The sequence below is a fragment of the Paroedura picta genome, chromosome 10 (assembly GCF_049243985.1).
Source record: "Paroedura picta isolate Pp20150507F chromosome 10, Ppicta_v3.0, whole genome shotgun sequence".
NCBI classification, from domain to species: domain Eukaryota; kingdom Metazoa; phylum Chordata; class Lepidosauria; order Squamata; family Gekkonidae; genus Paroedura; species Paroedura picta.
The window spans coordinates 29,582,106-29,604,001 of NC_135378.1; the positions used below are offsets into that span (position 1 = coordinate 29,582,106).

Consider the following 21,896-nt stretch of genomic DNA (forward strand, 5'->3'; position numbering starts at 1 on the left):
AGGTCTTGGGGGGAATCCTGACAAGTACGGCTGAGGCTGAATTCCCTTGTCAGTAGAGAATGCAAACATCAAAATGAACAGTGCAGAAGGATTAGTAGGATGTCAACTGAAATACACTTTTGCTTGTATAGTATTTCATTCATTGGGCTACAAATGAGAAAATGTGTCAAATTTAAATGAGAAAATGAAGCATTTCAGTGCATAGCAAAATTTCAGAGTATGGGTGTTTTTCTTTTATGTTTGTTCTTGTTATGAATGCTGCATGTCAAAGATACAGTTGTGGTGTCATAAATACATTGGTTCAGTGTGTCTATTTACAATGTGCAGGCTACATAAATTACCTTAAGAATGCTGTCAAAGTCCATCCCCCAGTGGCTTCCTTATTGGTCTGGTCACAGTGCTATCCTATCAGGATGAATTACATCCGTGTCTGATCCAGCCAATCAGAAGTTTAACTACGCACACTTCTTTGCTATGCTCCACGTATCAAGTGCGCTATCACTATGTTCTACGGCGCCCATAGCAGCCAAGTTGATACAATTGGCTTTAGATCCCGCCAGCTACATAAAATTCTTCAGGAGACTGTGATAAAATATAAAAGCACAATCCTTGATGCAAGACAGAGTCGCTGATCAGTGCTCATTATCAAAAAGGTACATTTAAAAGAACGGCTGAACTAGCAGCAATGTTTATAGCTTCGAGCAGCCGTTGAGAGATGCTGGCTTTTCAAGATGATATCTTCATCTTATCTATTGACTCCAACCACCTTCTTGTCCTCTATCCTCCAAAATACAACCCTGAACAGGTAAATTAAGGCTGAGTGCATGCAAGTGGTCCGAGGTCATTCAATATGCTTCCGTGGCCAAGTGGGGATTCAGTCTTGGTACTTGCAGATCCTAGTCGGATCCTCTTGAACCATGATACCACACTGGTTCATCAAGCTTGATAACTATTATCTGAAATAAGAAATGAGAAAAAGACTTGTGCGTCCTTCACATGTAAATTAATGGTCAACTGGAGGTCTCTGGTCCATTTCTTTCTCCTTGGCAACTCTCATGGATTTCCAGCTCAGGCAGAATATTGCATAAGTAGCTAAGGAAACTTGGGATGTCTCAGTCCATCTTAGTCTTACAAAAATATTACATGCTTTTTGCTTTGTCCCTGTGTGGTCCATATAGCAGCATCCAAGAGCTCTCCTTTCACAAGAAAGGGCACAGCAGCATGTCCAGTCATCTCTACTGCAACCTGTGCTTCTGTCTTCTCAAGAAGAATCTTCTGATATAGAATAAATCTTCTGAAGGAGATCCTGAAATGTAGGACGTCGATCTGGGTTCTAAGAATTTCAAAAAGGGCTTAGTTAGAACTTTAACGCCTGTTACAATAATGTAGTGATGCAACAATAGGGGGGAAACACAGAAGCATTGGGAATAGGATATTTCTTGACAGCTGTGCTATTCGTTCAACCAGAAGTGAAATTAAGTTCAAGTTTTTATTTTTTGTATAAAAATAAAGAACTTTTAAAAAGTTCTATGTGGAATCTTACTGAGTAAATAGTGAAAAGCCTATAAAAGAACACAAGGCAAATGGTAAATAATTTCTCGTACAAGAACTGCACTTGCCAAGTCATGTGGTCTGTTCCTCACTTGTACAAAACTCAGTACAAAGCTTGGGATAATATCCACTTACATAGTATTTTTTGCTAGTAGGTAATTTTCATAGAGTTGAGATGAGAGATTCCATGATTTATAGATTTATATCTCGACTCTTATTTATTAATTTATGAAGTCTCCCAAGGTGGTTTAAAACAGTTATTTTCCTTGAGAACAATTATTTTGGCCCAAATGACCCTCTTATACAACAGATAGGCCATAATAGTCAACATCAATTTTGTTCATAAATAAAAGGAAATCAAGCTGGACTCACAAATGTGTGACAGATATTACAGAATATTCTTAAAAGCCACTGCTGATATTCATTTATAAAGTGATTTTTTTCTGTGTTATAAAAAAAAGTATAATTGCAATTTGCATTTCTAAAAAGTCACACCTACTTCTTGTTACATTTCAGAAGCCATCAACATTTCATTCTGGGCTTTATTTCCCAATCTTACATTGTATGATTTATTCCTTAGTCCACAAAACATATTTTTATGCTTGCTTTATGCTTGTTTTCTCCCTTTTTTGTTTCAAATGCTCTCTGATATCCTAACAGTACAATCATGAACAGAGATAGACCCTTCTAAGTCCATCGAAGCACTGTAGGGTTGCACGTTCCGGCGTTCTTTGGCGAGCACCAAAGCCCGAGGCGGCCAGCACCGCAGCACAGAGGGGAGGGAGTGGCATGCCAGTCGACACCTGCAAGCAGGTGCAGATCTCCGTGTGGGTGTTGGCTAGTGCACTGCCGCCTCCCCTCCGCTGGCCACCTTGGGCTTTGGTGCTTGCCAAAGTGGCCACTTGCACAACCCTACTGTAAACTGTTCCTTCCTTGTGGCTGATATTTAGAAAGAGAGATGAATCAATTGTTGCATGATACTAAGGCCAACAGAACAAAACACTGCTTTTGTCCTTTGTTGTGGCTAAACTGGTTCAACTGCAGAAGTCCCAGGGAGAGATATAACAGTATACAGTAATGTACCCTTACCTCTTGCCAACACATCATCATCACATCATATACATTCTTAGAAGCTAACTTTGGCCGAAATAGGCGGTGCCCTTGACTAATCATAGTCACCACTTCATAGTTTGTGTTGGTCTCAAAAGGCATTTTGCCTTCAGTAAACACTTCCCACATGGTAACCCCTGGAAAATATATTTAAAAAAAAACATCTGTCATGTTCGTGATCATAAACGATTTCTAAGAAGAACACAAAGATTTATATTCTAAGAATAGCATATACATCGCTATATATTAATATGTTTATCTGATCCAGGCTTTCTCAACCAGAGTTTTGTGAAATCCTGGGGTTTCTTTACGGTCCTGGGAAGGTTTCCCAAATGGGTGGTAGTTTGTTAAAAATGTATTGGGTGATATGACCATACATGGTCATGCTGACCTGCCCCTCCAACGGCCAATGATGGACCTGGGGGGTGGGGGAAGGGGAGGGGCCCCAGATGGGCATGTACACAGCATGCCTCCCAACCATATTCTGCACAACTGTGCCACTTCTGGGGTTTCTGAAAGCCTGGAAAATGTTTGGTAAAAACATTGAGAAAAGTTGATCTGACCAAAAGACAGCAAAGGCAGAGAGACGAAAACAACGAATTAGGCACTGCAGAATGAATGTTGTAATCTCAGAGACAGTCTCATGGTCTAGTCATACAGTCTTTGCCTGGACCTAAACACCTTTTTCATGCAATCTCACCCATCACCCTCCTTTATTACAAGTCCCCATCTCAGGTGACTTGTCATGCAGGACCCATGATTCCCAGAATAGCCTTCTTGGGGATCCAAGGGGACCTCATCCTTCGTTCACCAGTGGAGAAACAGATTGGACCCAGCCCCATATCTCTTGACATTATGCCCTGATTGTGTGAAACAACACAGCTAGATATGTGAAGGCCCAGAAAAAAAAGTTTCAATGGAAAAACTGGAAATTTGCTGGAGTTCTGAAAAACCTCTGATGGAATATTTCCTCTATTAGAATGAATGTAATACTTTCTAAGATAAATCTGGGAGAAGGGGGAACTCTAATATAGCCTTGCATTAAAAAGAAACAACAACCCCAAATCCTTACCAAAAGACCAGACATCTGACTTGCTGCTGAAACGGCTATAATTAAAAACCTCTGGGGGGCACCACTTCACTGGAAACTTAGCACCTGAAGAGCTTGTGTACTGATCGTCAAGAACATACCTAAAAAGGAAAAAAATGGGCAAGCCTGGCTGACATTATCTTTGAAATCTAGTTGCCAACCTCCAAGTTGTATCCGGAGACCTCCCACTATTAACAACTGACCTCCAGACTAAAGAGATCAGTTCCCCTAGAAAAAAATGGTGACCTGGAGTTGGTGGCACTATATCCTGTTAAGCTCCCTCTCCCACCCAAACCCCACCCTCTCCAGACTCCACCTCCAAATCCTCGAAGTATTTCCCAACCCTGAGCTGGCAGCCCTACTATAACTCTCTGATTTAAGTGTTGGAGCTCTGCTGATAGTAATAATATGACCCCTTTTACAAGATAGTCAATTCCAGTAAAAAGAGGGAATAAAACGTATTATTTGTATTTATTTGCAGAATTTATATGTTGCCTTTTCAGAGACCTGTTTAAGGTGGTTCATACAATGTAACATGAGACAGACACACAAAATCATTAATACTATTCATTACCTTGTCATTCCAAAGTCAGACACTTTAACCACTCCTGACTCATTCACCAGACAGTTTCGAGCGGCCTAAAGAAAGAAAAGAAATCTCATTAGCAGCTGAGCACTCATCGTCCTCACCTTAATGCGGCATCACAGCAAATATACAGAGTTCCCTGTGGGGACCGGCAGCTGGTATATGGCTGCCAGTTCCTATGGAGAACACATCACACACATCATGTATATTTTGGCCCTCAGACTGCAGTTTTTATCGTGCCACAACTTCTGGTAAATTTTGGTAGAGTGGGCCTAGGATGACCAGGTACAAAGGAGGTCGAGGCACCTGTATATTTAGTAGTTTTGCAGTAGAAAGTACACCTTGTTATACACAGAAGTGGAAACAGCAGGTTCTTCAGTACTATGTCCTCGAGAAAATCTTTCTAGGATACATATATCGTGTCCTTGTTTCTCTCTGGTCACCATTACTGCATAAAGGAAACTTACAAATGAGAAAACATGTTGTATGTATAACAGCTTTAAACCCTTCCTATGTATAGAGGCCATTTATCTATTTATCTATCTATTTATTTATTAATATATTACTTACTAGATCTCTGTGAATAAAGCTGTTTCTTTCTAGGTACTCCATTCCTTCACATACATCCTGGCACATTGTCAGCAGGCTGTCATTAGTGAAATGACCACGTCTCTGGCGAAGGTAATTCAGGAGACAGCCATGCTCCATGAATTCTGTCACTATGTAAATTGGTCTTTGCTGAGTACAGACTCCATACAGCTGAACTAACTTAGGATGAGTCAGCTTCCTGGGAGGAATTAAAACAGAAGTTATCATAACTTTTAGTGATTCGAAATTAGCTTTAATAAAAAGAACGTTAACTGTTCGATCTTAGGCCACAGAGACTGGGAATAACTTTACATAGGACTATTACACACAGGACCTGACGGGGACTTCTAGAGGGCGTTGCAAGACATTTTCAAGTATTTCCTTTACTTCATCATCATTTTGTTAATTCTAAAAGCATTCTACAAGCTTTTGTGCCACCACTAAAGCACCACAGAATAAAACAGCCCAACATTATTATAAATTCAATTTATTGGCCTCCCCTCCTCAGGGCAGGTTCGGGGTGGCTGAAAGAGATATACAAAGTAAATATAAAAATATTGGACAGTAATTTAAAAAATTCTTAACCTAGAAAACCCACCTGAGTGCTCCAGATCTGATCATTAGGTCAGAAAAATTCTGGCATAGATCTTATAACCGGATTTCAGATTTCAAGATGGATAGGGAGGTGCAGCAGGAATAACACTTTAGTGATTCACTGTGTAGTCCAAGGCAAAGTGACACCTTTCCAGGTCCATTGAAGTCACTGAACTTAGGTGTTGCTGTGTTTAGGACTGCACTGTGAAAGCTCTTTAAAATGGCTTTCTGTAGTGCTGAACGGAACTAAGAAAGGGAGCTGGCAGCTCCCCTTAAGCAGCAAGTTCCACAAGCATTGGCTCCACCAAAGAAAAGGCCAATCTAATTGCCGCACACGGGAGGCAAAGCAAGGTTGATCCGAATGTCAAAGATCAGAGATGAGCAGAGGGGGCGATGTGCTCTTTAAATTGCTGGCTGCTTAGGGCCTCTCACCACTTACTTACATCATGACTTTTGCTTCCTCTATGAAGTCCTCCTCATACATGGCACCTTCTCGGATTGCCTTGATAGCCACTTTATACTGTGCCCTCCATTTGCCCAGGCGCACAACTCCAAAGAGGCCACTCCCCAGTTCTCTCATAAAAGTGAGCTCTGCAGGGTTAATTTCCCATTTCTCTATAAGAGGGAGAAACAAAGCAAATACTGTTTAGGCAACACAGGAGGGCACCCTGAATATACTGAAAGGAAGATTATGGCTGTGGGACTAAGGTTATTACCACACACACCCTGGCAACTGGCAGGGAGTGAGATGGCAAAACTTGCCAGTAGCAAACAGCCTAGGCCAGGGGTAGTCAAACTGCGGCCCTCCAGATGTCCATGGACTACAATTCCCAGGAGCCCCTGCCAGCTTTCGCTGGCAGGGGCTCCTGGGAATTGTAGTCCATGGACATCTGGAGGGCCACAGTTTGACTACCCTTGGCCTAGGCTTTTGTTGCTGGCAAGGAAGGGATGCTCTGGTATTGGAGCAAAATTAACCCTACATCGTTTCTTTCTATGGAAATGTAAACATACCATAACTGAATCCTGCAGTAGCTGGTGTGACTTTCTTCTTTGGCGTCACCGGATATCGTAGCCTCGTCACAAGTCCTAAAGCACAGAGAAAATGTGTATGGAAAATAGTTTACCTCTAAAATTAGGACAGTAGAAAACTCACTGGCCATATTATTGCATTACCATACTGAGCATTTCTCTTGTTTAAAAGCCACTATAGTTTTTTAAAAACTTTTCACACATGGAAATATTTCTGTGTTTGGAAGCGCTACTTCCTCACCTACCCCCTCCTGCTGTAGTCCAAGATGTCCCTGAAACTGCTGTTCCTAGTGGATTATGGATTCACATATTACAGAATACACAGGTTGCACCTGCAATCCCCACCCTCTGTTAGACAATGGTAAGTTGTGGAGCTCTCAATTCCTGCAAGTGCGGCACCTAATTTGGTTTAGGATTATGGTGTGTATGAAGGAGTAGCTTCCACTTTCCTTCCTGTGTCATTTTCTCATCCTGAAACAGCCTCAGGGTGGCACACATGTCCCCTGCGGATATATATGGGTTTCCCAAACATGACATTCCTGGGAACACTATGGCTGGGAAAATGGCATGGGGTGGTAGGGGAGATTGAAGCACCTTCTCCACACACATCACAGTCCAGATCCAAATTGGACTCTACACACATAGGAACTCACCTCCAAGCTGTAATACATGACCAAGGAACTTTCAGGATTCCGCAGGGCCTGCAAGACGGAGCTCTACCACCAGGCCAGCGCACTAGGAAGATCTGGGATCATTCTACTGCCAACTGAGACCTGTTCTCCCATGTCCTCCCCCAGAGTTGGTATTTAGCAGGCTTTTAGGGTTTTTTTATGTCACCGCATTACATTTTACATTTTATATCTTGGATATTGGATAGGATATTATGGATTGTATATTTTAGGGGTATTTCATCTAAGGATTTTATCTGTTGTAACCCGCCATGAGCCTCCTTGGGAGTAGTGGGCTAAAAATAAAATAAATAAATAAAACAAGGGTAGGGACACCATAATTTGGGAATTTAAAAAATTAAGATCATTCTGGGACTCAAAAAGTGATCAAAAAGCAAGAGTCAAAAATATAGAATTTCAAAAGTAAGAAAACAGATAAAGGGATAGTACATTTATGTATTGGATCAATGCCAAAAATACAGAGAAGCTGCATGATTACACACCAATCAGGATCCAGAAAGATGCACATCTAGTCCCACAGGCCAAAGGTGCTTGGTACTTTTTACATACAGGTGCTGTGTCTTGAGCAGCAGTAACCCGATGCAGAACAGCAAAAGCCTTTTGAAACAGGGTAGCTGAAAACCTAAGAGTGGCACACTCCATTCATTCCAACAAGCTGGTGATCCCTGGCCCCAAAGAAGTTTGCCTCGTCTCCACCAGAGCAAGGGCCTTTTTGGTTGTGGTCCCAAGCTGGCGGAATGAAACCCCTAACAAAATCAAGGACCTATCGGAGCTCAAGCAGTTCTTGTCCAGTCTCTACCAGGCAACTCACTGCTGTTCTATATGTTTCAAAATTCTGCTGTTTTGACTCTTATGATTCTTCCTTATTGTTACAAATGCCTTCAATGTACTTTTCGTCTCTTACTGTTCTAGGTACACCACCCCAAGACGTCACAGTTAGCGGCGGTATATAAATTAAATGAATAAATCAAAACACAATTCTTAGAACATAAGTAAAATAACGCTTTCATCCTGATTAATCTATTTAGCATATACAACAGCTGCAACTTTCCAAAGTATATTGAAGTCCTTAATAACGCTGCTCTGTGGGTCACTTCCCTAGAAGTAAGTTTCACTGAAATCAATGAGTCTTACTTGCAAATAAATGTGCTGTTTGAGGTGTCTAGGAAATATTCATGCGAGTCATAATTCACTTTTTGACTTCCCTAGCATGCATCATGATAATGGCTTATTGTTTAACTGGGCTCCAGTAAAACTAGACTAATCTCTAAAAAATGGGGGGAAATAGCTATGAAGTAACCTGATCCTCCCCCCCCCCCCAAAAAAAAAACTTTTTACAAACATGCTTCACCCAAGTAAGCTCTTGGTATAACATAGACTTTCTCAACCAGGGTTTCGTGAAACCCTGAGGTTTCTTGATGGCCCTGGAAGGGTTTCCCGAATGGGTGAGAATTAATGAACTTCCTTCCAGGACATTTTTAATATGTTTGTTTAAATTTGTTAAACATTTATTGGGTGATACAACCACATATGGTCATTTCAACAAACACCCGTTCCAGGATGGCAATGGGCCTGGAGGGGGCTGAGAGCAGCGGATCCTCAGGTGGGCTTCCCAACCATATTCTGCAATATCACCCTATTTCTAAGCCAGGGGTAGTCAAACTGTGGCCCTCCAGATGTCCATGGACTACAATTCCCAGGAGCCCCCTGCCAGCATTCGCTGGCAGGGGCTTCTGGGAATTGTAGTCCATGGACATCTGGAGGGCCACAGTTTGACTACCCCTGTTCTAGGCCTTCAGAGATTATTCAACAATAAAAACGTTGAGAACGGCTGGTATAACAGATTGTTACATACATGTAAGAGAGCACAGAGGATCTGGCTTATGGGTAAGATTGAGTAAGGCTTTTCCTGTTAGCTATTAAAAGTAAGTCTGGTTTCTTAAAGCATTGCACATTCAAATGGTAACACACACATTTACCTGCAGCATTGTGTTTATGATACTCAATTAACTCTGGGATGGAGTCAAAAAGATGTTTTGCAGCTAGGTAGTACTGCTTTGGTGAGGTCATTGTATCTTTGATATGGTAGTGTCTTATTCCAGAGGTCCCTTCTCTGAAAACAAAAAGTCAGGGCTTTCAAAATGTACGTGATATATCATAGGCATGAAATATTTTGCTCAGCTTTTTGAGAGGACTGATAAGATCCAGACATTCAATTGCCCAAGTGAATTACATTTTGTTGTTCATCATGACTGGGGTCCGCCACAGGTTTTCCACAAGGAGTGAGACTTTCTCTGTTCCCTCCTCCTGAGGCAGTTTGAAATACGCCCGCCCTCTGCTGTTCATGGAGGAGAGGAGGAAAGCATTTAGGCTGACGCATAAGAAAATCACACTTCACGGGCAGAGATTCTTGTACCTACCGAAAAACTGTGGTGGATCCAAGTCAAGCATTTGGAACAACAAAGATGGTTTTGGACATAAATCCAGAGCTTCACTTGAGATAATGTACATCTACCTACATTGCAGACCAATTTTACCCATTTTCTCATGGACATAAGTACCATTGGGGTATATCCAACAAGGTTTTCTGCTGATAAAAGAAATGCAGGAACAGTTTCCTTTATCCACCCCAAAAGATTTTGCTCCTCGTCACCTGGATATCATGTGAGGCAGAGACTGTATTAAGAAGGAAAGTTATGAAAAACTCTGCATAAAAACTGGTCAGATCCACCTCAGTAATTTTAACAGGTCTGACTTCTAAGTGAACATACCTTTCCCCAGTCTTCAATAGCATTCTAAAGCAGGAGAAAAATGATCAACATTTGATTTCCCTACTCTGAATTGAGGCTTATTATCTGTGCCATTCTGATTCACATGGTGCCAAAATCCATCCTGACTCCCATTACAGAAATAGGAAAAGACAAGAACTATATAAACAAGGCATTTCCTATATGATCAAGGACAATAACTGGAGCAGTTTGAAAGTTTTAACACTACAACCTTGCAACACCTTTGCTGACACAAAGTGGTCAGTTCATGGACCAGGGATCTTCAGTAAAATCCAAGGTGAAAATGGGAAAAGATAGGAAGAGTCATGTCGGAAGAGTCAGTCCTGAAGTTACGAAGGTCCCAAGCTGTTTAGGACTTTAAAAGTAAATACCAAAACGTTGAATCTGCGCCGGAAACTAATTGGGAGCCAATGCAGCCACCATGTTGTATGTGCTGACCAGGACACTCCTGTCAGCAATTTGGCAGCTGCGTTCTGGATCATTTGCAGCTTCTGAATCAATCAATCCATCCATCCATCCACCCACCCACCTATCCTTTTCCTTGAAAATACTGGATGCTTGTCAAGAAAGAAAGAGGTAAGAAAAGCTATATCAGGATTCTAGTCACTTACCCTCCAAATTTTGCATAAAGCGATACTGTATATAAACCTGGTTGACTGGAGTCCCTTACCACAAAACCACCTTCTTTATCCTAAAAATCCAAGAAAAAAATGCTTTATATACCAAATGATGATTATTTCATATGCTTAACCATGTTGCTTTAAAAATGTTTTATAGTGTTTTATTCTGTTTAGAAACACAAATAACGACAATGGCAATATAATACAAGTACTTACCTCATTTCTGAGGAGTTGCTCTGCTTTACTTCTGTTAAGATTTCTACAGTACCATCTAAAGAGAGGGAGAATTTCTGGCATTAGTCAGGAATGGGTTTCATGTTCCCTTACTTTCATCTAATGGGCACAAGGAGATTACAGCCAAGTTGGATGTTCACTTTTTAAAAAGGTATTTAATCCCTGCTTCCCTTCCCCAGTGGGGACCCACAGCTGTAAGGTAAGTTAGCCTAACAGACAGGAAGTGGCCCATGGTCACCCCACAATCTTCCTTGGCAGAGTGGAATGCAAACCTGGATCCTAATCCATATAAAGCTGGCACTTGACTCAGCCAGTTATTTCAGTCCAATCTCATTTCCCCCATCCTCCCTATTTCCCCATTCCCTTCCCTGAAATCCCCTATACTTTTTCCTGAAAATCTCTTTCTTCAGGTTTGTAGAAAGATCTTTCTTGTCTGACCATGGCTCCAGTCTTTGGATTTAAGTATTGACAGATTTGGCCACATTAAGAATTAGATATACTGATAAAATTTTTATTATAAGAATGTAATATTCATAAATGTATACTTACTCATACTGGTCAAGATCATTGGACTTCTTCCCGGTTACATAATTGCTAGGAATATATCCTATACTTCTAAAGGTAAGCAAATAATATGCTTAGACGACATAGGTGATAAGATTGTCTAGGCAATACTATTTATTACAGTGTTTTAATCCCACCCTTCCTTTAGGACATTTATGGCACACATGGTTCTCTCTTCCTTCATTTTATTCTCACAACCACCACCATGTGAGGTAGGCTAGGAGAGAATGCAGCTGACCCAAGGTCATCCAGTGAGTTTCACAGCTGAGTAGGAATTTGAACCTGGGTCTCTCTAGAACTTAGTCCAATGTTCTAACCCAGTGTTTCTCAACTTTTTTACCATTAAGAAACCCCTAAAAGGAGTCTTCAGCCTTCGAAAAAACCAGAAGTGGCGCAATCATGCAGAATATTGTTGGGAAGCATAGCTATGCCCATGCCCACTCAGGCCCCTCCCCTTCCCAACCCATAACTGGCCACTTTGGGCTAGGCGGGGGCCATATATGGTCATATCACTGGATAAACATTTAACAATTTTTAAAAATATATTAAACATTAATTAACTCCCACCAATTCGGGAAACTCTTCTAGGGCTATCAAGAAATCCCAGGGCTGTCAAGAAACCCTGGCTGAGAAAATTTCTTCTAACTACTCTGGCTCTCTTATCAATAAAACTTCCAAGACACTTTTTGAGCCCATACAAGGAACTTAATGACAAATAACATAACAATAAAAACAACTCGATCTCAATGCCCTGCTTTCAGCATATTGGTTTCTACTGTTGATTAGCTCATGGTCACATGAATCTCTGTACTTTTTATAATTTATTCATTATTATTATTATGTTAGCTCAGTCTCATCAGGTAGAGATAAACAAGTTTTGAAGAAACACTGGATTAAAATGATACTAAACGTGAGGGACACAGCAACTATTATAAAAGTAGCAAAGTTTTTACTGGCAATTTTAAATGAAAATCTTTTACGATAGATTTTACATCTGAAACTGTTTGAAATTTTCATTTTATGTTTTGCAATTTTATGCCAATAAAGGTACTCTGAATCCGAAACAAGTATTGGAAAGGTTATCCCTTGGAGGAGGGCAGGGAGTGGTTCCTGTTGGCAACAGGGGATAAGACCTGTCATAATGGGTTTAAACTATGACCGTTTATGCACAGGAGGTTTCATGCCAGGATGCAGGCTAGAGTTTTAGTCATGGCAGGTTGCCCCACTTCTTCCTGTACCCACATGGGGGAGAATTTGGTCTGGTGCACCTCATCTGCCCCCAATTTGTGTTCCTGTATGAGAGCTGAGGCAGTGAAGTTCCCAGTGCATAAATGGTCTATGTGTAGAATAGTAGTGGCTAGATATCGGGGGGGGGGGGGGATTTCAGTCTAGTTCATCAGTGGAATAGGCTGCCTAAGGAAGCCGTGAGCTCCTCCTCACTGGCAGTCTTCAAGCAGTGACTGGACAGATAACCATGGATGCTTTAGGCTGATGCTGCACTTGAGCAGGGGGTTGGACTAGATGGACTGTATGGTCCCTTCCAACTCTATGATTCTATGATTCTAGGTCAAGCTGATATATAATGATTTGTCCAAGGACATCCAGCACAGGTAAGTGGATCTGAACAAGATCTAATCCAGCAGTCTAGCTCAGGGACCCCCACTTTTTCTGGCATCTACCAAGTGTTCTTAAAAAGTGAGTAAGGCAAATTGGAGCTTCTGGCCAGCAAGCCTTCTGATTTTTTGTTTTTGTTTTTTAACTGCTGTTTTGACACCAGTTGCCCCCATAGAACTGTGTGACTAAAGATAGGCTGGAGCAACAATTCTGCAGCTGGATCCACCACCTGCAACAGTCTTTTTATGGCAGCCATTTTGTAACTGTGCCCATCCTGCTGTGTCATAACTCCAAAGGTGCCTATGGGATCCCTTAATGCAGTGGTCCCCAACCCCCAGTCGGGAGACCGGGACCGGTCCGTGGATCAATCAGTACCAGGCCGCGGCTCCCCCTCGTCCTCCTCCCCGGCTGCTGCCTCAGGGGCTATCCTGCCACTCTGCTGCCAGCTCACCTTTGGTGCTCTCCAGCGGTCACCATGGCTGGGGCTCCCCCTTGGTGTGGCACTGCGCAGCTGCTGCTGGCAGCGCCCCCCAGTGGGCAGCGGGAATCAGGGGCACCGGCGGGAAAGCAAGCGGAGCAGGGGCTCAGGTGGCGATGACATCCCTCAGCAAAAGACTACCCCTCCCCGGGCCTCAGTAAAATTGTCAAGCGTTGACCGGTCCCCGGTGATAAAAAGGTTGGGGACCACTGCCTTAGTGGATCCCCGGTCTAACCACTATATTACACTGGCCCCTTCTGAACCCTCACAGAAGGGCCTGATATAGAGGTATGAAGATTTGCCCACAACATAAATGTTACAAATCTGAAGATTCTTCAGCATAACTGAAGAAGTAGTTTTGATTTCTATTGATAAGTCAGCTATGACTATCCAAATTATGCATAACCAATCCGATTCACTGTACTGCAAGAGCACTGATAAAAGAGTTAAAATAGAAGCAACAGTTCTCACCCATATTTATCTCTAGCTTTCCACCAATGAATGTCGTTTTTTTCAATGACTGTATATTCTTCACCTTTTTCTAGTCTCAAGTCATGACTTTCTGTGGGCTGGAAGTCATACATGGCAATTACTATTTCTTCTTCTTCCTCTTCCTCCTCTTCTGGGGGAATAGGGGGTGGAGGCCTCCTCTGAAACTTGAACAAAATTATTATTATATTTTCTATTGAAAGGTTTAAATTATTATATTTAACTGAGAGTATTTATTAGATATTCTTAGGTGATTACATTCACGGACTTCATCTTGATTATGCAGACTAATGACACAAATGGCCACAATACTTGGGATACATAATCATGAGATACCATGATTTGTTCACGGGAATTCAAGATACCATCCTAAACAGAGAAACTCCCATCTAAATCCAGGGACTTCAATGGATTTCGAAGGGTGTAACTCTGCTTGCAATGACACTCAGTTCCTTACATAATTGAATGTGAACATGAATATTTTGAATGTGAACATGAATATGGCTTACCCACGCCTCAAACAAAGACCTGAGTCACTGTCTCAACTTGGTTCTTTGTAATTACCATAAGAATTGTAGACATTCAGTCTGACTGGTCACACTCCAGTGAGGTGATTAAAGCACAAGTTACCAATGCAAAAATAGGAAACCTTCTCAGTCTGCCATTTCTTTGGAACAATGGCCCTCTCGTCCATCCCTGCAGTCCACAGAAACTAGTGATGCCTCCTGCCCCTTAAAACATAAGGTAGACTGAAATAGAAGATGACTATGGACTTAGTAAAGTATCTAATGAAGTACTGGCAACACGTGTAGTAAGTAGGTGCTTTTCCTTAAATGGACTGGATTTAGATCATAACCAATGTTTCAAAGTTATTAGAGGAAAGTTCTAATCTTTTTTTTTTTTTAACCCTGAACCAAATACAAACAACTATCAGCAGAAGATGGACAATTTGGAATTCTCTCCATACCTTATTTTTGTCTGGTACTGGTGTAGGCAATGTCTTTATACCTTAAACCAAACAGCACAAAGTTAAATTTGCAGATTACTCTTAAAACTTCATGCGCATAGGGATAATAAAGGGAGGATTTTTGAAAGATCTGAATTAATGAATGAATTAATTAATATTCTTATGACACACCCTTCCCTTTAGGCTCAAAGTGGTTAACATTAATCAAGAAAACACAATCAAATACCATTAAAATCACAATTAGATTAAAAGCTTAACAACTTCCCCAAAGATATACAGCAGTTAGTTGAGCATTAAGGAGGGTTTTGTTCTTTAAGTGGATGGAATCGCCCTCGATGTTCCAGAGGATGCTTCCCAGTAGGTGTTTCCAGGGGGAGGAGGCTAGCCAATGAGATGATATTAGATGGTATGATTCCTGGCCTCAACCATGGGCCTGGTCTTGCAGACCCTGCAAAACTGATTGAGGTTCCGCAGGGTCCTGGTCTCAGTTGGCAGAGCATTCCACCAGGCTGCAGCCAGGGCCAAAAAGAACTTGGCCTTGATTGAGAGCAGTTAAAGACTGGTGTTACGTGCAGCCATAATACTGATGACTGCTAAGTCACAAGCTTATACCAATCCTCTCCCCCACATATTCCCTGTCAGTTTGTGAATACTCACGTTGGGCCTAATTGTGGTTATCCATAAAATACTGAGCAGACAATAACTAAGCCTCTGGAAAGAAAGAGCATCAATAGATGCATGGATAAAAATTATTCTGAACAGCACAGGAAATATGATCATTTACCATTTTCTAAGAGGTTATATTTTTCGCAGCCAGGTGCTAATTTTTCTGTTTGTCTGCAGCACTGGTAGGTTCCATCAGTCCAGAATTTAGGATGGTATTTAACCATTATATTATTATTGTTCTTTATTTCTACAAAACAACAACAACATCTTTAAAATACTGGAGTTTTAAAGAACATGAGTAATTCCATTCTGACTTTAACAAATTGTTAATATTTTACCCCAAAGCAACCATCATTCCCATTTCTCAGAGAGTAACTACATTTTAACTGCTGCCTGGACAGAGTGTGTCCACCAATTATTTAACAGTTATTAATAGGGAAAAATATGTTCAATTACTTTAGGATTTTTCTCCAAGACCTGCTTTATTTTGGGAGGGTGACAGTGAGAAATACACTTTTTTTTTTGCCGTTTTTGATATTGAGTAGATGAGCAGGGAGAAGAAGAAGAAGAGTTGGTTCTTATATGCCGCTTTTCCCTACCTGAAGGAGGCTCAAAGCGGCTTGCAGTCACCTTCCCATTCCTCTCCCCACAACAGACACCCTGTGGGGTGGGTGAGGCTGAGAGAGCGCTGATATCACTGCCCGGTCAGAACAATTTTATCAGCACCGTGGCGAGCCCAAGGTCACCCAGCTGGTTGCATGTGGGGGAGCGCAGAATCGAACCCGGCATGCCAGATTAGAAGTCCGCACTCCTAACCACTACACCAAACTGGCTCTCAGGGAGGGGGTTAGGCATCACCAAAGTAAACCTTTTAAACTATCTATACCAGGGGTAGTCAACCTGTGGTCCTCCAGATGTCCATGGACTACAATTCCCATGAGACGCCCATGGGAATTGTAGTCTATGAACATCTGGAGGACCACAGGTTGACTACCCCTGATCTATACTATAAACATTTTATCTCTACATTCACTTTCACTGTACAGGGCTGTGAATTAGCAAGTTTGGTGTAGTGGTTAGGAGAGCAGAATTCTAATCTGGCGAGCTGGGTTGGATTCTGCACTTCCCTCATGCACCCAGCTGGGTGACCTTGGGCTCGCCAAGGCACTGGTCAAGCTGTTCTGACCGAGCAGTGATATCAGGGCTCTCTCAGCCTCACCCACCTCACAGGGTGTCTGTTGTGGGGAGAGGAAAGGAAAGGCGACTGTAAGCCGCTTTGAGACTCCTTCGGGTAGAGAAAAGCGGCACATAAGAACCAACTCTTCTTCTAATATGCCAAGGGTTAACAGTACGAGATTATTCATCCCCTTATCCCTCAAAGAACTATAATTTTCAAGGCAGAACGAGATGTTAAACACAGAGCTAGACAACCCATGTTTCCCTCAGAATGTATATGTAATGGTGGAAGACCCCTTTCAGAGGAGAAGGAGATGCCTGATCATTCCTGCCGTTGCAACCATTTGAATTTCTTCCCTGAAGATAAGTGATTATACCAATAAACACACATTTCCTAATGCCTATTTTTGCTGGCAGGATTCCCTAAAAAGGAATTATTGTTAAACCTTCTAACGTCTGTGGCATAACTCGTCAGTGGCATAACTTCACCCACATACTTATTAAAAATCCTTCCATCTACTTTTTAGCCCGAGAACAGAACACCAGTTGAAAGAGGTGGCATTCTTGCTTTTATAAATACGTAGGCTGAGGATTCTTAAGCATGTCTACGGGGGAAAGCTCTTAGTTGGTCCTTTTGCGTTTCGATCCTTCCCCCGTCTCCATTTAAACTTTTGCCAGATAAGTTTTATAAACTGCTCTCATTACCTTCCTTCAGTTGCTGCACCCACTGGTCCCTGCTGTGTGGAGTAGGAGCAAAAATATAAAGCGTGCTACTATCGTACACCACCTAGAAAGGAGAAACAACATAAATTAGTATAGCAGTTTTCAAGCTCAAAATCTTTAACGGCATATAAATAAGTCTCTACATATTACAGCAGTTTCTATGGAACGACAGCACTTGCTTACAGTTAAATTGTGTCCACAGAGAGGTGGGGAAAGTTTGCCTCTGCTGTGGAAACAACAGGAAGGGGTTTGGGTAGCAGGGTGGGGACTGCATCCTCTACCCCTGGGCTCTTCACTTTGGGCCTAACACAGCAAAAATATCACACTTCCCCCACATTTTCCAACAACTTCTCCTGTCCCTTTCACAACTGGGTAGAATATACTAGAATGTCTTTTCAGCTGACTAATCTTAGGGCCAAACTGCATAGTACTTTTCTCTAATTAATTAATCTGCCCATTTTCAGAGCTTTTCATACACAGAATACTCCAAAAGTGGGGTATCATCCTGAGCTTAACTGGACTCTTGGGGAATCTAAAAAAGCCTGCAGCTGCTGTGTGACTTGTGCGGAAAGTGAGTTGGGTCTGGATTCCCTGGTTCAAACACATAATGTGTAGTTTGGCCCCCAGAGAGCAATTCTAAGCAGGTCTAGTCAGGCCCGATTTATTGAATAATGGGCCTTACTCCTGGGAAAGACACTGCCATTCTACACAGAATTACATCTGTGTCACTGGACTTAGAAAGGTGCAATTTTTCTCAGGGCTGCACTGTTAATCTCTTACGTTTTGAATGACATCCATTTTATAGGCTTCCCTTAAACCGTGTGCTTTGCCACAAATTCTTTGTGTTCTCTGGAGTTGTTACTTACACTGATTACACTGAGTGTTTTTTTATAGGTCCCACAGGAGTAATAGTCAATTCTTATAATTTCTAAATAAAAACATCTTTGTGATATGGTGAAGTGAATTGTGCACAGGTAGTTCTCTTCAAAGCAGACTAGTTTTAAGTGTGGAAAGGATTTGTATTGGGAAGGCAGCATGATATAGTCTGATCTCGCCAGGAAGGGAGACCTCTGCAGAAGAAGACATGGACAAATCTCCCCTGCTTCTCACTTGCCTTGAAACTCCTTGTGGGCACTTATATAATTAAGGAACTGCACCATGCCTGTAAGGAATGCTGAATGTTTTAAATCCAAAAAGCCCTACAGCAAACAGATAAATATTGCAATTCTATGAAAGAAACTTTGTATGAACAAATAAGCATTATAGTTACAATCTGTATTCATGGCTGACTGGGTTCTCAAACCAAGCAAACTTACCTGAAATGGGTATTTGTTCTGACAGGGAATAACACCATCACTTTTCACAATCTCCACGCATTTAATTTTGAAAATATCAACCGAACCCTTTCTATACTTTTTCTGCAAAGCAAAAACGAATGTGACAATTCAGACACATAAACAGAACAAATGCACTGGATTTCAGTACCAATCGGAGCACAAATATTCTGCATGGATTCAGCCAGGAGAGGGCACAGTTTGGCTGGCAGCACATCCTCAGCCATGTGGAAATATCAGATGTGGACTGTTCTCATGACTGTCCTGAAGGTGGTGCTCAAGGAATCAGAATCAGGAAGGCACAGGGAAGACAGAAGCCAGTGAAGCAAAAACCCAGGGGCTTTCCGCACTGGGATCTTTGTAGCAAATTGGTTGCTGAATGAAAAATCGCCATTTAAAATAGTGGAATTCGTCGTTATGCATACCTGCCTTTGTAGTGGAATCCAGTTGTGTTTTGTAGCGTTTCCCACAGGCTTCCGGTCTCGGCAAAAATCGCTAGCCAGGAAGCGCTATTGCCAAGCTCGTCCCGCCCCTGGCCGTCAAGCAGCCAATGGGTGGCCGTTAGCATGCTCCCAAACAGCCCCTTTCCCTTTAAGAAAGTTTTTTAAAAAAAAACACACCCATTGCAACGAATGTGTGTTGATTCGTTGCAACGGAGAGACCCATCCAGCTGCCCGGTGTGTTTGAGCTGTCGTTTCATCGTTGCCACGCTCCCTCCGAGTGAAAAAAAAAAAAAACCCTCTCACGGGCCCAATTTTCGTGTAAAAAATAAAGGGAAAATACATCAGCAAACGGGCTTCTCTGTTGTTTGTGTCCAAAGTGTTGTTTGTGCTTAGTGACTCTGGGGAGGGACTGAAGCCGGGGAAGCCTCTAAACAGAAAGAGGCTCGCTGGTGCGTTTATCCCCGCTCGCTTGGAGAAAAAAAAAATGGCGATCGCTTCGCCGGAAGATCAGAGGAGAGAGCCAGGGGGGAGGGACTTTGTAGAAACCGCAACAATGTTAACGCACAGGTCTTTTTCGCTAGTGTTGCAGATTGGTTGCAGGAGTGTATCGCTTTCCGGAGGGTGAATCCACTTTTGGGGATTTCCCTGAAAGCGCTACAAGGAAGCGCTTTTTGCGGATCGGTTTCAGGTGTGTGGCAGATTGTCAACGACGTTGTGCATAACGGCAAATCAATAGCGTTTTCAATTGGCAACCATTGTGCGATTTTGAAGGCGTGCGAAAAGCCCCCCAGTGGGGGAACAGAAACTTAGATGGAGGGCACAGGAAAACCACACAGCGCTTAATTTCTCACTTGGGCCATTTTACCCTTGGTGCAAATTTTCATCCACAGACAGTGCTCTTGCAAATCACTCCTATCAGATAATACTTTCACACAGGAAAGATTAATAAATGAGTCATCTTCCAAGACAAGCTAGCCAAGAAGATCTCGGCATAGTTGTGTCTGACTCAGAAGCACTCATGCAAATATACCTTTCCTATGCCACAATGTTACCTTCAGGAGTCATTTCTTAAAATCCAAATCTAGCTGGAAAGCAGCCTTTAGAAATCACAAACGTTTGCCTAGATCAGCCTTTCTCAATTTTTTTTACTCTTAAGAAACCCCTGAAACATTCCTCAGGCCTCAAGAAACCCCAGAATTGATGCAATCTATGCAGAATATGGGTGGGAAAACATAGCTGTGTACACGCCCACCTGGGGCCCCTCCCCTTCCCACCCCCTCCAGAGCCATCATTGGCCCTTCTGGGGGGTGGGACAGGTTGACGTGACCGTATATGGTCATATCACCTAATAAATGTTTAACAAATATATTTTATACATCAAATCAATTCCCACCCATTCCAGGGCCATCAAGAAACCCCAGGGTTTCACAAAACCCTGGCTGAGAAAGCTTGTCCTAGATGCTGCCCAAAGTCCTTCCGTATTTTGGAGCAAAGAAGTTGGGGGGTCAAACCTGTTAACACCCAGCTTGGGTAGAACCGCAAAACAACACTTTAACCTAAACAACACTTTTACCTAACACTTGGATAGAACCGCAAACAACACAGACCCTATCTACATGATTGATTTTCCATGCAATAAGCGTGCACCTGTTTTCCACTTATCGTGTGTGGCCCACACATCTTCCTGAAAGTATTGTCTTGTAGTACAGATATCTAAATCTAGTACAGATATTTCATTTTCTGACAACCCCCCTCCCCCCCCCCCGCAAAAAAGAAATATTTAAGCTTTTATAGGAGGAGTTCAGTTCTCTACTGTAGAACTCTCATGTGGGAATAAACACCAGTCCATTCTTTTGATTTAAAAAGTGACACAAATTGCTCCTTAAGATCTCTCTACCACAGATAGGCTGGAGCCAGCGTGGTGCGGTGATTCACAGTGAAAGTTTCTAATTTGGTGAGCCGGGTTTGATTTCCCACTCCTCCACATGCAGCTGGCTGGGTGACCTCCTGTTCTGAACAAGCAGTCCTGTCAGAGCTGTCTCAGCCTCACCTACCTCACAGGGTGTCAGTTGTGGGGAGACAAAGGGAAGGTGATTGTAAGCTGCTTTGAGCCTCCTTCGGTCACTGAGAAGCAGGGTATAAGCCTTTGGGGAGGGCAGTATATAAATGTGAATTAATAAATAAAATAAATGAAAACCAACTCTTCTTCACTTCCTTCTTCCCATGCTGGTAGCATATTGCAACACTGTCTTGCAGAAGTCACGATATTGCTGGGCCATAAGAATGCTCTTGTGGCATATGTGATGGGGGGTGGGTTAGAAGAAGAGTTGGTTTTGTGGCGTATGTGATGATGGAAGAGCAGGGAATTAAACCCCGCTCTCCAGGTTAGAAGCCCCTGCTCTTAACCACTACACCAGGCTGGCTCCTTAGCAGGTGCTTCTTAGCAGCACTCAGAATGAAAAAAACAAAACATTATGCGCAGTAAATTCATGCTTTACTGGCCCTCATCAGGAAGAAAGTCAGGATGCCTGAATCTAGATAAAGCTAAAAATACGCCTGAAA

The 21,896-nt window shown here is 42.3% G+C and overlaps 1 protein-coding gene across 5 annotated transcripts in view; it reads right to left on the reverse strand.

Moving 5' to 3' along the window:
* Window positions 1–210: 210 nt before the first annotated feature.
* TEC (tec protein tyrosine kinase) overlaps window positions 211–21,896 on the reverse strand; it is a 58,275-nt gene continuing 36,589 nt past the window's right edge. For 4 of the 5 annotated variants that reach the window (XM_077301905.1, XM_077301909.1, XM_077301910.1 and 1 more), the window contains 16 exons: window positions 18,874–18,975; window positions 17,540–17,621; window positions 15,777–15,905; window positions 14,993–15,033; window positions 14,008–14,192; window positions 11,430–11,495; window positions 10,863–10,917; window positions 10,638–10,717; window positions 9,217–9,350; window positions 6,531–6,605; window positions 5,963–6,134; window positions 4,908–5,124; window positions 4,326–4,390; window positions 3,734–3,852; window positions 2,641–2,798; window positions 211–1,333 (listed from right to left, as the gene is read on the reverse strand). In XM_077301905.1, the coding sequence (XP_077158020.1) occupies window positions 1,262–1,333; window positions 2,641–2,798; window positions 3,734–3,852; window positions 4,326–4,390; window positions 4,908–5,124; window positions 5,963–6,134; window positions 6,531–6,605; window positions 9,217–9,350; window positions 10,638–10,717; window positions 10,863–10,917; window positions 11,430–11,495; window positions 14,008–14,192; window positions 14,993–15,033; window positions 15,777–15,905; window positions 17,540–17,621; window positions 18,874–18,975 (1,752 nt within the window). In that variant the 3' untranslated portion in view covers window positions 211–1,261. The remainder of the gene's footprint in view (window positions 1,334–2,640; window positions 2,799–3,733; window positions 3,853–4,325; window positions 4,391–4,907; window positions 5,125–5,962; window positions 6,135–6,530; window positions 6,606–9,216; window positions 9,351–10,637; window positions 10,718–10,862; window positions 10,918–11,429; window positions 11,496–14,007; window positions 14,193–14,992; window positions 15,034–15,776; window positions 15,906–17,539; window positions 17,622–18,873; window positions 18,976–21,896) is intronic. The other variant, XM_077301906.1, reaches the window with a different exon arrangement.